This window comes from Primulina eburnea, chromosome 5 (assembly GCF_022965805.1).
Source record: "Primulina eburnea isolate SZY01 chromosome 5, ASM2296580v1, whole genome shotgun sequence".
NCBI classification, from domain to species: Eukaryota; Viridiplantae; Streptophyta; class Magnoliopsida; order Lamiales; family Gesneriaceae; genus Primulina; species Primulina eburnea.
Window position 1 is genome coordinate 3,507,457 of NC_133105.1, and position 14,151 is coordinate 3,521,607.

Consider the following 14,151-nt stretch of genomic DNA (forward strand, 5'->3'; position numbering starts at 1 on the left):
TAAATTAAAAAATATATTTATATACATATTAGCTAAAGAACGCGGATACATGCACTTGGGAAACATTGAAAGCTTCAACAGAAAAACCTGCCACCTTCCATCTTCCCATTTCCTCTCCCATTTGCGTCCGTTTCAACCAAAAAGGAGAGAAATTCAAAACCCTAATTCCACTACCATACCAACACTGTGGATGTGTCTGTGTGTGTGAATTGGCATATCAAACTGTGAAAGGTTGATATATATAAAATCACCACGATTCTTCTTTCCTTTTATTACAACGCCTACTTCCCTTTCTTTCATCGTACCATTTTCATTGCGTTTCTTCCATCCGTTCAACATTATTTGTGTTGTCTTTTTCAATATACATATGCGTATGCTTGGAACAAATTCTCAGGGCTCGTCTCAATTTTTCTCGATCATGCGGATTTTATGAACGTCTTGATTGATTGTTCTTGATTCTTGCCGGTTGTTTTATGTACGTGTCATATATATATTTTTATTTTATCACCAACATAGTGGAGTTGGGATTACTGGTTAGTAGATTTTCGTTGCAATTTTAGGTTTGCGAGACAATGGAGACATCGTTGGAGCTTAAAAAGTTAGTGGGGGTTCTTTGAAGTTTGAGTGTCATTTATCGGGGAAGAAGATAAATCATCAATCGATGGGAAACATTTGTGTGAATGGGAAGATTGCTAAGGATGGGTTTTTCTATACAATGTCTCATTTGTTGTGGTCGTCTAAATCACCAGATATGATCTCTGGTACTGATAATGACATAGGAAAAGGCGGTGAAACGCCCAAAATTAAGGCTATAGAAGGTTCTAATCCTGTTCAGGATATGCCTCCAGAAATGGTGAAGATTAAAGAGGGGGAGATCAAATCATCACAGTCCGCAAAAAAGGAGCCAGTGATTGTAGTGAAGGAAGAGGAAAAGCCACCTACGGTAGCTGGAACGTGGGAACAGGCGATCAAGAACGATGGTAGGAAATCTGCTCGATTTCCTGAGCCGGAGCAAGTGGGCATGCAGGAGAATGAAAAGCCAAAACAAGTCGATGCCCCCAAAGCCAAGAAACCGCACAATGTTAAGAGAATGATGAGTGTAGGACTTCAGGTTGAATCTGTGCTAAAAACCAAAACAGGTCACCTGAAGGAGTACTATAATTTGGGCCATAAACTTGGGCAAGGGCAATTCGGAACAACTTTTCTCTGCGTGGAGAAAAGTAGCGGAAAAGAATATGCTTGTAAATCTATTGCAAAGAGAAAATTGCTTTCTGAGGAAGACGTGGAAGACGTGAGAAGAGAAATTGAGATAATGCATCACTTGTCTGGGTCACCTAATGTCATTTCAATCAAGGGGGCTTATGAGGATGCTGTTGCAGTCCATGTTGTCATGGAGTTGTGTCAAGGGGGTGAGCTTTTTGATAGAATCGTTAAACGGGGGCATTATTCGGAGAAAAAGGCTGCTGATCTTACTAGGACTATAGTTAGTGTAATTGAGGCCTGCCATTCTCTAGGGGTCCTGCACAGGGACCTCAAGCCTGAGAATTTTCTCTTTGTTGACAAAGAGGAAGATTCACATTTAAAGACAATAGATTTTGGATTGTCTGTGTTCTTTAAGCCAGGTATATATATTCAACCATCATTGGATATGTAATAAATTAGTGGACCGTGTCATTTGGTTACTGAGTAAATGGTGAGCACATCACTCTTAACTGTTGGATAAAACCAGAATCATAAGAAGTCTTTAGACCAAATTCTTGATTTGACTAATAAATATCGTTTTGGATCAAGTGGAATTTTCATGAAGTTTTTTTTTTGTGTGCATTACCGTTACGAAGTCCACTTCCTGTTTCTGGAAAAAAAATCTTGCTACTTCGATAAGAATTTTTTAAGTTTTTAGGGAAATCAAGTTCAAAACAGATCAATTTTCCATGCTATTAGTTGACCTTTTCATCATCCAAATCTATTTTCATCGGGCATATATATAATGTTTTGGTTGCTTCAACAATATAGGGGAAGTTTTCACTGACGTGGTTGGGAGCCCTTATTATGTCGCTCCAGAAGTGCTTTGCAAGCGATATGGACCAGAAACAGATGTTTGGAGTGCCGGCGTTATAGTTTATATTCTTCTCTGTGGTGTGCCTCCATTTTGGGGTGGTAAGTTATAAAAGTTCTTATCAATTATTCACTTTAGTTAAAATGGCTTTTTTCATGAACTCCAGATTTATCATTCTTCACACGTTCATTCTGGACAGAAAGTGAACAGGAGATATTCGAAGAGGTTTTACATGGTGATATTGACTTCACGTCAGATCCTTGGCCTATGATATCTGAAAGTGCGAAAGACCTTGTGAAGAAAATGCTTATAAGGGATCCAAGAAGCCGGATAACTGCCCATCAAGTACTTTGTAAGTTAACTTCAGCAATTTAATCTCATCACGAGTAAATATAGAAGATAGAAAATTCTTGTGAGTGCTTGCTATCTTTATTTGTACAATTCTTGTTTTAAGATTGTTTTTATTTTCCTGCAGGTCATCCTTGGGTGCAGATTGATGGAGTAGCTCCTGATAAGCCTCTTGATTCTGCGGTTTTAACTCGGTTGACGCAGTTCTCAGCAATGGACAAGTTCAAGAAAATGGCTTTAAGGGTATGGTATTTATTTGTTAAAGTAGCATGCAAGGGACTGAATTACATGCGATTTTGGTTGAAACAGCAGAGAGAGTAAACTCAATTTCATAAACATACATGTATCTCATGGTCACTCTATTCTTTCATTACTTATATAATAATTGATCGTGCGTATATTGTTACTAGTACATGCTGGTCTTGTATAATTTTTTTTGCCTAAAGGTCATTGCAGAAAGTCTCTCTGAAGAAGAAATTGCGGGCCTCAAAGAAATGTTCAAAATGATAGACACAGATAACAGCGGCCATATCACGTTTGAAGAACTCAAGAATGGTTTAAAAAGATTCGGAGCAAATCTGAACGAGTCAGAAATATACGAATTAATGAATGCTGTGAGTATTCTTTTTATTCTAGGACCATCAGACCCTGAGTAAAAATTTAAGATATGAAATTTGGGCATACGGTGGCAAACATCTTGTTTTTTACATGGTAATATTGCAGGCCGATGTGGATAAAAGTGGCAGTATCGACTATGGAGAGTTCATAGCAGCAACATTGCATCTGAACAAGATCGAGAAAGAAGACCATCTCTTCACTGCATTTTCTTACTTTGACAAAGACGGGAGCGGCTATATTACTCAAGACGAGCTTCAAAAAGCTTGTGAAGAGTTTGGTATAGCCGATATTCATCTGGAAGAAATCATTGGAGAAGCTGATCAAAACAATGTAAGTAAAACCATTGTCATCCGACTTCGATAAATTTAATTGTAAAATATTTCTAACACGACGTTTTACAATCATCGCCATTTCGTTAATCATGACACCTTGTTATCCAATTTTATTTAATCAATAAAAGCATACAAGATTCAGTCATTTCGAGTTTCCAAGGAATGTACTGTGGTAGTCACGTTAAAAATGATTTGGAAACTGAAATCCAGAACCAAGTTGAGGCCATTTCTTGCCTTCAACTTTTGCCATCGAACCTTGTTCGTCAATTAGAAAAAAAATTACAAAGCCAAAATTGCAGGGATATTCTTGGAAGGGTACATTGTTCTGCAAAACATTGCCTATCTAGGATTCAAGACGGGTAAAATAACCTGCTGTAACGATTTTATTGCAGGACGGACGTATAGATTATAACGAGTTCGTAGCAATGATGCAGAAGGGAAATGCAGATTTCGGTAAGAAGAGGTTTCAGAGCAATTTCAACGTCTGCTTTCAGGAAGTAACACCAGTTTGCTGACATGAATGTGGAGATATTGCCAGGTTTAATCATCAGTAGATGCTTCCTTGGACAATTTTCAGCTTAAAATTGCTGATATTTTGTTTGTTCTCGTTTGTAAGCTGTTTTGCCATGTACAATATACGTTCATTAAAAGTACTCCAAACTTCGGGCAAGAAATTAGTTATGGCTTCATTTTGTAAAATGTTTCTTCATACCTTTTCATGAATTCTAATCTTGAAAGTTTTTAAATTCGCATATTATAATAATGCTTGAAACTCCCCAAGTGGATTATAAAGTATGTATTTTTATATATTTATTAAAATGAAGGTTCGATTTTAATTCATAAAATTGTTGAAAATAACAGTTAGCCGGCAACCTTATTTTTATCATTAATTAATAATTAATACTTCTGCAGATACCAAACAAATACTCAATCTGGTTCGCAGTTCAAAATAATTCACACGCAAGTCAACAACTTGCTTTGAGTGAAAGAATACATTTGATTAAAGAACTTTTGACACATAGCAAAAGAACTTCATATTTGGGGAAAAAAGAAAAAAAGAGAACTCAAATGTTTCACAAATATTATACAGATTTCATAAAAATATATATTTTTTTAAAAAAAATAAAAAAATCATTTATCACTACTCACCTACCAAATACTTTTCAATCCGTAATTAATAATGAAAACAACGTAAATTTAAATTGCCGTTTAAAGGATTTGTTTTATTTGTAGGTACAACCACTGCCGGTGGAACAAATATAAAATACAAATTTAAAAAATAGGATAGGTAATTACACTATTCATTTACGATTAATAATATGAAAATTAAAAGAATAAATTTTTTTGGTGGGATTTCTTATTTCGATTCAAAGGAACTCAATTCCCCTGCTTTATTTTTTTTGTCATCATGCACAATATGTTCATCCTAAAAACCTTCCCATAGTTTTGACAAAATTTATAGACAGCTTGAAAGACGAGAGTCCCGTCCAAAAGCCCCAAGCATTGCACATGCGATTTCCATCAACTTCCCTGCAAAGATATCAAAGTAAAATTGAAATGTTACTCAAATCCAATGTTCATTCTTTTGATACATATTGCAGATAGCCAAAAAAAAACCCATATAACATGGTGAAATCAAAACAATTTCGGCGTAAATTTATTGCTCGATACTTGAGAATCATCCATCCTCATGACATAGATCCATCTTTCCTACCACAATGCCGCCCTTGTCACGTTGACAAGATTCGTGATCGTCCTAATGCGAGCAATCAGTCCCTATTGTATATATATGCCCGAACTCGCAAGAATTCTTAATGCGAAGCTTATAAATAGATCAAACATTGCTTTCACCCCGACTAGATCGAAAATGCAATGTGAACTTCTCAAAGTGAAAATGAAATTTGATAATAACAGCCTGCCTACTATGTGACTTCCACTCTACCTGAACTCTTAACATGAATATAATTTCTCGACTCGCCAAAATATATATACAGCAATCGTTAGGGCACGTAGAGTAGTAACTTGATGTAATGTCTACACAGCGTGTGTTATACACTGATACACACACTTCTTTGTCAAAATTTATTATCTGCGGGTGGTGATTGTTTATAGAAGTTGAACCAAAAAATAACATTAGGTTATCATCAGTCAACCAAGTAGTTTAAGTATTGGCTAGTGAACTTGTGCCTGTTTGTTAGCAATAGGAACAAAACTTTCTGGTACCTAATTCAAGTCCAGGTGCAGACGACAAAGTTGGCAAGTGAGTCGAGGTAGTGTCTAACGCTAACCTTTTACCTAAACTAGTGAGAACATTGTAGAATTTCAGCAGTAAAATGTGGCACCAAATATTATAGCAAAAGATTTAAAATTGCCAATGAATTGTATAGCCGTGACGCCTGAAAAACCATTTGTTCATAGGAAGCAAAACTGTTAATTTCAAAACATTCAAAGTAAAATTTTCGATCTTGATTTTTCTCCGTCCGCACCTGCCCTAATACTATCGGCATCACATTTCCGGCAAGACTTTAGATATTATTGCAAATTCCGGCACACAGACAAAGCCCGTTAATTGAAAGACCATTTCACTCAATTGCAGTAATTAAATTAATCACAGAAGAAAATTAATATGGGAAGAAGAAAGTACCTCTCCTCGGTTTAGAAACAACCTTAGCGACAGAACCAACTCTAGAGACAACCTTAGTTTCTTCCGACGGAAACAAAACCCCATCAATACCCTGAACCGAAATCCTCCCATCTGTGTATATATCCGGGTCGAAGAGATATGCGGATCCTTCTCCTTGCCCGAATTTCACCGACCCATCAGCTTCCTCAGCCGCCACCTTGAGCGGCAGCCGCAAAGTATCATATTTGACCTTCCCAAATCTCCTCACAGCATTGTACATGCTTTCCTCGGTTTGATACTCAGGAATCAAATGATAATACATGATTTGCTCCGGGGCCCCGGGTTCGCTTAGCTGATCGGTGGTCAGCTTGGCCATGGCTTCATCATTTGGTGCCAAAACTGTGAGTACATAGCCTTCGGACACCAATCTTCCCATCTCAGAAGCTAATGAGGTGAGATTCACTAAAATATCAGCCATTTCGTTGTATCCACCGTAATGCAGGAGAGTCTGGATAAAATCCTTCACCTGAGATTCTCCGTCGAAGTGGTGGTGTGGTCCGCCGGGTCCCGGAGCAGGTGCCGGTGCAAGTGATGGACCGGGGGCTAAGGCGTCGTAAATGGGCAGAACCGGCGACGCACCGACAGGAACCGACGGTGCGGGTTTCTTCAATCTATGTGTTCTTGGGTCAACTTCGGGTGCACCCTCAGGCAGCACGGCGGAGGTCGCCCTCAAACTCCGTCGGTTATTGTAGTCTTGTTGAACGGATTTAGGAATCAACAGTTTTTCAATGCCGTGAATTACACCATCGGGCCGAATCAGATCGTCTTCTTTGATAACCTTCGCCATGCTCACGAGCTTCATCCCATTTTTCTCCATCACCTGAATTTTCTCATCACCTACATCGCGGCAAAGACTCGTATGAACAGTAGGTTTTTTAGCCTTCTCCGGCCAATGTCTGGACTCAACCCGACTCGGAATCATATGGAAAAGAATCAAATTCTGAAGGGATTTCAGATTCCCAGGCTCGAGCAAAAAACGCTTGAAATCGGGGTCCAAATCGCGCTCTAAAGCCTCGTTTCTTGGAGCAAATATGGTAATATTATGCTTTGATACAGCTTCTTCAAGAGTCTGAAGCAACATCGCCTTCTCCACCAGCTCTGAGAGCTCAGTGTACCGAGAATCCAAAAGGGCCACAAGAACTGAGTTGGAGTTGATCTGGGCTGTAGAATTCGAGACTGCGGAGGTTTTTGCCGGCAAATTTCCCGGCAATGCAGAAGCAATGACGGTGAGGAAAGTGAAAATGGCTAGGACAAGTGGATTAGGGACCCCATAGATCTGGGAATCCATGACTGGAGATGGAAGAAATCGGGATTCTCAATCCAGGAAGAAGTGAATGGAATTGAAGTTTACTCCTCTCTTTTTGCCCTTTCGTCTTGGTGAACGTGAAGGACTTAACTTTGGGTGGTGGTGAGGTGCGATGTGTTTGGTACAACATTAAAGTCGTTGGGAAATAAACAATTAATTTCAGTGTGAGTGAGATGTTATGTCTTAATATCATGGAAAGCACTTTAATATTAGTATGATTTGTCTTGTGAATTTATTTTAATAAACATAATATTTTATTTATATGTTTTATTTTAACTCAAAAAATAATTGAATTCAATATATTTATAATTGCATAAAAAAGTAATTTTTTTAATCTTTGGAAAACCCAACCACGTTGCTTTTTTTTTGTTCTAAGAATAAACTACTCAAAAGATCAAAATACAGTAGTTTATAAACTATATTAATAAAATAAATTATACTAAACAAATATTACATGACAAACTCAAATTAAGAATACATAATAAAAAAATGATCTCTCAACTGCCTCTTTAAAAACATTTTAAAAAAAGTAAATTTGAATGTAATTTAAGTGCATCATACATACATAAACCAGTATCGCTGCAAAAACTGCAATGGTAAAGAGCTGGAAGAGCCGCTGTCATTTTCGGACAATAATCAGTGGCATGGTTTCTACGCCAACCATGAAAGTCCACGTCCCTGCAACAGCGCGTTGGGAGCGTGTCGGTACTGTTTGGTTAATCACATAATTCATAAGTTAATTTAAACTCATAATTCAGCAAGGGACACTTCTCCTACCGGAAGATCTGTTTTGTCTCTCCTCCTCGTGTATTTAACTCGAGTCATGTAGGCAACACATATTTTTATAATTAATTAACTAGTCAAACAATAATTAAATATGTACGACCGTATGTTATGATTAACTATAATCTAAAATATTATTTATAATAATAAAAAAATTGTAATTCTTGTGTTAAATCTGTCTTTGGCACTTTTTCTCATGTTTTTCCATTTGTATGGATGAGTGGTATGAGCAAAAATTTACGTGAGACGATCTCACGAATCTTATTTAGTGAGACGAATATCTTATTTGGATCATCCATGAAAAATTATTATTTTTATGCTAAGAGTATTATTTTTTATTGTGAATATTAGTAGAGTTAACCTGTCTCACAGATAAATTTTCTTAAAATCGTCTCTCAAAAAATCTATTGTTATTATTTGTAAGAAATACATAATTTACTTTTAACCTAAAAATTAATGGTAGGAAAATTATGCTATCGAATTGCAATTTTTTTAGTTGAACAGTGAAAAAAAGATGTTTGTACATTTTTTGGATATTTTTTTCAAACGTAGTTATCACACATCAATAATCTGTCTTTTCCTCTTTCTATAATGTGTACGGTCTCGTGAGTGTCGGTACCAATTTGGGGCAAAATGGGAGTTTTATGGCTCTCCAATCATATATATTAATTCTACCATGGGGTTGGACTGCAATTAATGGAAAATATCATGGGGGGTGTAGATGTAAGTGTAACTTGATATCATATAATAAAAGCATCCATAAAAATGATGGCTCAACAGATTCTTTCTGAAAATATCAGTGCCGAATTTACAGGCAATATACCGATGATTTCACAAAGTAGAGTGATACCAAAATTCTTCCATTAAAAGTTATTTCTCCCCCCTTCATAGTTTGGAATCAAATGACAGCCATCCCCGGTCTAGGCTTCCTCAACTTGAAATACCAACAATCGTAACATATTTGGTGCAGATGTGGGCCATCTGTCATAACATGAAATCAGTTCCTCGTCAAATAAATTAATCACATGTAACACTGATAATAAAAAAATATTTCGAAACTGGAGAAATGGTAAATGGAAACACCTCATAAATTTACCGTCAAATATGAAATGCTGAAAAAGGATGCATCTTCCTGAACAATCAAACATACTCAAATCGACGTTGAACTGGTGGCAATAGCAGCAGAAGTATCGCCATTGTTGGGTGCATCAGGGCTGCTTCGTTGGAAGACTGAAGGATTCCTGGGGTCGTTTGATAGCAAGGCACAACTAGATCCATTGTTATTTCTTGTCTCAAGGTGTTCCATCAAGCGCGTTACGGTAGCAATTCCAGTGTTCGGCTCTCTCCTAACTTCAGAGTCAATATCTGCAATTCGAGAACCTTTTGAAAACAGCTTCTCCTTCCATCCTCTTGTATTTTTTGAAATGGAATCCTTGTATCTTTGACAAAATTAGCATAAGCAAACAGTTAAGAATTCAAAGGGTAGTCAATAACCAAAAATGAAGTTGATTTCTTTCAAGGATAAACTGTTTTTTAAGCACAACTCATACTTCATTGAAATTGCATTAAGTTTAGATTTCCAGGACTCTGAGAAAGACTGGAATTCTGAAGGCCCTGCTCTGTCTTGAGTTGGCAAAGAAGACGGACTCATAAAGCTTCAACAAACAAGCAATATAGAAAGTCACAAGAAAGCATAATATGTAGAAGATCACTCAGAATCAGCAATCCAAAATTGTTCATCGTTAAAAATTCTATTTTTGGAAGTCTGGAGGCATATTACCTTTGATCGCTAGATATTCCAGTGTGGGTAGATGGGGTAACATGGCCTGATGACGAAGATGAAATCAGATTGCTTTGAACAGAAGAAGACGCATTTTCGTGGCCTTCATTTCCTAAAACTGTAAGAGGAACTGAAGAATTGGTTAGCATTGATGCAGCTGGCTCAGTTTCTGATCCACCAGGAGCTCGGGAAGCTGAAACATTGCCAGTGGATGATGCATTGGGATGAGTAGAGAAAACCATAAATTGTGGACGAGCATGAACAGAAGAAAGATTTCTGTAGTCCTCCCTTCGATCAATGTGCTGAGTCCTCCCCATTGCAGCAGCAGCTGCCAAGTGTTGAATAATGTGGTCTTCAAGTTCCAGATCATTCACTCCCATGGGCAACTGCATCGGTAAGAGAAGAAATGAAACCCCAGCAGAAAGAAAAATACTGATCAAACTACTGGAAGAGATTGAAGATTGTCAACCGACATGCTGCAATTCAAAATCCCCAAGAGTAGGATGGCGAAATATTGTTGTATTCCTTGATGGCATTAACCTTATACTTCTCTCTTGCTCCACAGCATCCAGCAATTCTTGACTGCCACAATTTTTTAAAAATAACCCCATTACCAAAAATAAGAAGCAAAAGGTCAATATGTTGAGACATCTCCAGATTTGCCAAATTTATTAGGATAACCAGAACCCAAATTTTTTTAATATTTTTTTCATGCTCATTCAGATGCCGTTTGAGCAAGCAATCTGGATCGTAAGGGCTCATGTAGTTTTTCTCTTGCAATAATGCCATCTTTTGGTCCTCCAAGAAATGAAACTATAGCTCGAGCATTGATACTCGACGAAGCAGAATATCATGTTGTTGCTGCCATAGCTGCTGCAGTAATTTAGATTAAATCTTTCCTCCTTGAACTTGCCATACCAATTCCATCAGCCCTCTATTGGCTGAGACAATGTGGGGAACGAGATACCTTTGTACCAACCTGATTTTTCATTTGCGCGTGATACGCATTGCTATCGACCACCACTTTGTTCACACCAAAGTTCAAGTCAATTAGCAGATGTGTTAACACCCCATTATGTTCTGCTTCCCTACAAGATCTTCGAGTAAAGATTGGTGTTCATCTGCCCACTATCTGAGGGGGTGTATTGAGACATCTCCAGATTCGCCAAAATTATAGGGATAACCATAATTCAAAATTTGAATATTTTTCATACGTTATACATGTGTTATCAGCAAGTTTCTTTGTATCGCCGTACAAATAGGTAACTAACATGCGTACTCCACTTCGGTATTGAGAAATATCTATATGTTAGTGGATTCAATAAGCAAGGAGTTAAGCCTTTCAATCAATATCTCATAAAATAACAAGAACGAAGAGCACATAAAAAGATTATCAGAGATGAACCTGACAGGATCCTTCAGACTGATGGTTTGCCAGCACATTGGACAGTTGGAGCTTCTTTGACACCTGGGTTATCCATTGAAAGGCATAAGTTTATTTTACACCACCTTTTTCCTCAAACAACGACTATAATGGCCTGGACTCTCGTAACAATTATTTTCAGAATGAGAGATAGATGGTTGCATGGCACAAAATTTCAAACAGTACAACAAGATATTAACCGATAGATACTCATTCATACCCACACAGATAACTTGGTAAGAGCACTGTGCTTAATTAGTATTTCAACAGTATCTACACCAATTAAAAGCCCACAAGGACATGAACCAAGAGTATAAATAAATAGAGTATAAAGCATAAAATTGAATTGTGTCAGGTCATTTCAAGAGCATGGAAAAGTTATCTAGAAACAAAGGGTAAATTATGTAGAGGTCACACAAAGGTCATTAAAAAGGAAATAACAATTGCATACCATTCAAGAATGCATTGAAGGTGGAAATCATGCTTGCAGCTCGTTACCTACATGGAGCAATTAAGACTTATTTCATGGATAGAATCCACACATACAAAATTGATACAGATTCAAAGGTGCAACAGAAACAACGTATTGGGACTTCACCGTAGAAGGATCGCTATCACAAAAGACCTCAAGGCATATGCTACAAGCATCATCACAAGCCTCCTGAATCCCCCCTTCCACAAAAGCCGCAGCTGATGCTATGCGACTCTCTGCCTCTTTGACCTCATCCATTTCCAGAACCTTTGAACACACAAACAGCAACAAAGAACAATGCACAATAAATCCTATCTCGCAAAATGACCAAATCATTTGATATATCGCATGGTAAAATACCAATTAAAAAATATATCAAATCAGATACATAAATTACGAGAGAAAAACATGAAAACTAAAAATCACATAATAAACAGCACAATAGTTTCTCGAAAATAATCATATTAACCGGATTTAGTGACCGAACAAACCAACCAAATAGTCATTTCATAATATCAGCCGTCGCTAACATTTATTTCAATCAATAAACACGCAGTTCATGAAAACACGATCAATAAACCATTCGTAATCCAAAAACCTGCATTGGAGAAGTTCATTAGGCCGATTACCGATTTTAGATACCAAAAAATTTATACAAAAATCGAGTACTTATGAATGAAACGGTGGAAAAAAAAAATTACCTCCGCGGATGAAGAGAAATGTTCCAGAAAATAGGAAAACACCGTCAAATTCTACAGAATGAGCGGTGAATTTCCATGTAACGACAAGTATAATCGAGGCGAAGGTCCCATTGAAGAGAAGCTCGCAAGTTTGCTGGAGAGGGACGGGATTAATTCATGGAAATGCAGAGTGGTTGTGGTTATCACGTCACGTTCCGTTCCTTCTATGGTTATATTTATTTATTATTTCTAATTTTGTTTTATTACTATAATTTTTTCAGAGTAAATATTTTCATTTTTTATTTATTTTTATATAATCACCCGTCTCGAACCATCTCATTTTTATTTTCAATTAGTTGAAATACATTTCAATAATTTGTTATGCCCTAGCTCGTTACATTTTGATCATTATTCTGAAACTGACAGCCTATCTTTTCTCAGCCACGACGACCTCCAGCATGTCACTGGCAAACCTCACCTTCTTCTTCACAACTTCTAATTTCATGGCTCCTAATTTTGTGTAAAATTAATCAGCTACAAAAATCAACATATACAAGTGATTACGGTCTTATAGATCGTATTTTGTGAAACAGATATATTATTTGGATTATTCGTGAGACCGTCTCACAAAAGATCTACTCAAGTGATAAAATTAGATAGTACACGAAGATATTTTAAAATATTTTTTTTTACCTTTAACGTATTTTATTCACGCATTTTAAAAGAATTTGAAACAACATCTACCTCTACATCATTCAAAATTAATATCTTTTTAAAATATTTTGATTTTAAATCCTTTTACAATTATCCAAAATACATTCGCAACCTCAGATAGTTTATCTGAAACCCAAGAATTCAATTCTAAACCAATTCAAATATATATTTTTGATGAATAATAGATGTTGAAAATTTATATGTTTAAGAAAAATTATTCATATGAAATGGATTTCAATCATTTCCCCTGCCCGAATTAATATTTCTATGTAATTAAAAAAATATAGACATAAAACTTGTATTTTTTGTATTTGATGATAATTTTGGTCGCAAATATGGGCATGCGTCGAAATAAATAAAAATTGAAAATTTCATCTAAAGATTAAACTAGAGAATAGCTAAATTTTGCAAAATAAGTTGAAGAATAAAGGATGCTACCTGTTGAATTCTTGACTTCATATTCCATTTTCTTCATGAAACTTGAAACAATACGTTTATGGATTTGTACGGCCACGAAACCTACGCTTCCTGAAACTGCCCATACTGCCATTAAACCTGTTCCCTTTGGATTTTCCATTTGTTTTCTTTGGAATATCATACGGACCTCTCTCTACATGTGTGTGTGTGTGTGTGTTCTTTTTCTCTGTAATCAAATTAAATATGAATGCTCAAAGTATTAATCTTGTGTGGGAGAAAGGGTAATAAAAACACATATTATTGGATTTAAAGTTCTGATGAATTTGGAGGATGCGGGAAACTCAATGGGCTGTTGCATATTTCTCATTAGTCGTGTAAAAAAAGAAGTAAGATAATGAGATGTTACCTCATGGTAGTACCATACATGAATTATATTGATATTAATGTCGAACATGATATAAAAATGCACACATATATAATATATAATATGTGCTTCATTTGATTTTGATCCATGTAATATTAATGTATAGATTGAATAT

At 36.4% G+C, this 14,151-nt stretch overlaps 3 protein-coding genes across 5 annotated transcripts; 1 reads left to right on the top strand and 2 right to left on the bottom strand.

The window, feature by feature from the left end:
- Positions 1-70: 70 nt before the first annotated feature.
- LOC140832386 (calcium-dependent protein kinase 26-like) lies at positions 71-4,053 on the top strand. Its single transcript, XM_073196386.1, has 7 exons — positions 71-1,622; positions 2,014-2,157; positions 2,256-2,408; positions 2,532-2,647; positions 2,851-3,018; positions 3,128-3,352; positions 3,747-4,053. Exons 1-7 carry the CDS (start codon positions 662-664, stop codon positions 3,867-3,869), a joined length of 1,890 nt encoding a protein of 629 aa, XP_073052487.1. The 5' UTR covers positions 71-661; the 3' UTR covers positions 3,870-4,053.
- Positions 4,054-4,669: 616 nt separating this feature from the next.
- Positions 4,670-7,491, bottom strand: LOC140832387 (fasciclin-like arabinogalactan protein 17). The gene is made up of 2 exons (XM_073196387.1): positions 5,999-7,491; positions 4,670-4,884 (listed from the first exon to the last, which is right to left on the bottom strand). The coding sequence occupies exons 1-2, from the start codon at positions 7,323-7,325 to the stop codon at positions 4,811-4,813; spliced, it is 1,401 nt and encodes a 466-aa protein (XP_073052488.1). The 5' UTR covers positions 7,326-7,491; the 3' UTR covers positions 4,670-4,810.
- Positions 7,492-8,866: 1,375 nt separating this feature from the next.
- On the bottom strand, positions 8,867-12,712 carry LOC140832388 (E3 ubiquitin-protein ligase RHF2A-like). 3 transcript variants are annotated; one of them, XM_073196391.1, is made up of 9 exons: positions 12,503-12,712; positions 11,928-12,068; positions 11,781-11,827; positions 11,312-11,374; positions 10,380-10,488; positions 9,907-10,292; positions 9,677-9,781; positions 9,223-9,565; positions 8,867-9,107 (listed from the first exon to the last, which is right to left on the bottom strand). In XM_073196391.1, the coding sequence occupies exons 2-8, from the start codon at positions 12,057-12,059 to the stop codon at positions 9,277-9,279; spliced, it is 1,131 nt and encodes a 376-aa protein (XP_073052492.1). In that variant the 5' UTR covers positions 12,060-12,068; positions 12,503-12,712; the 3' UTR covers positions 8,867-9,107; positions 9,223-9,276. The 3 variants fall into 3 exon arrangements, with proteins under 3 accessions (XP_073052492.1, XP_073052489.1, XP_073052491.1); XM_073196388.1 differs by having other exon boundaries at positions 9,677-9,784; XM_073196390.1 differs by having other exon boundaries at positions 9,210-9,565; positions 9,677-9,784.
- Between the last annotated feature and the right edge of the window lie 1,439 nt (positions 12,713-14,151).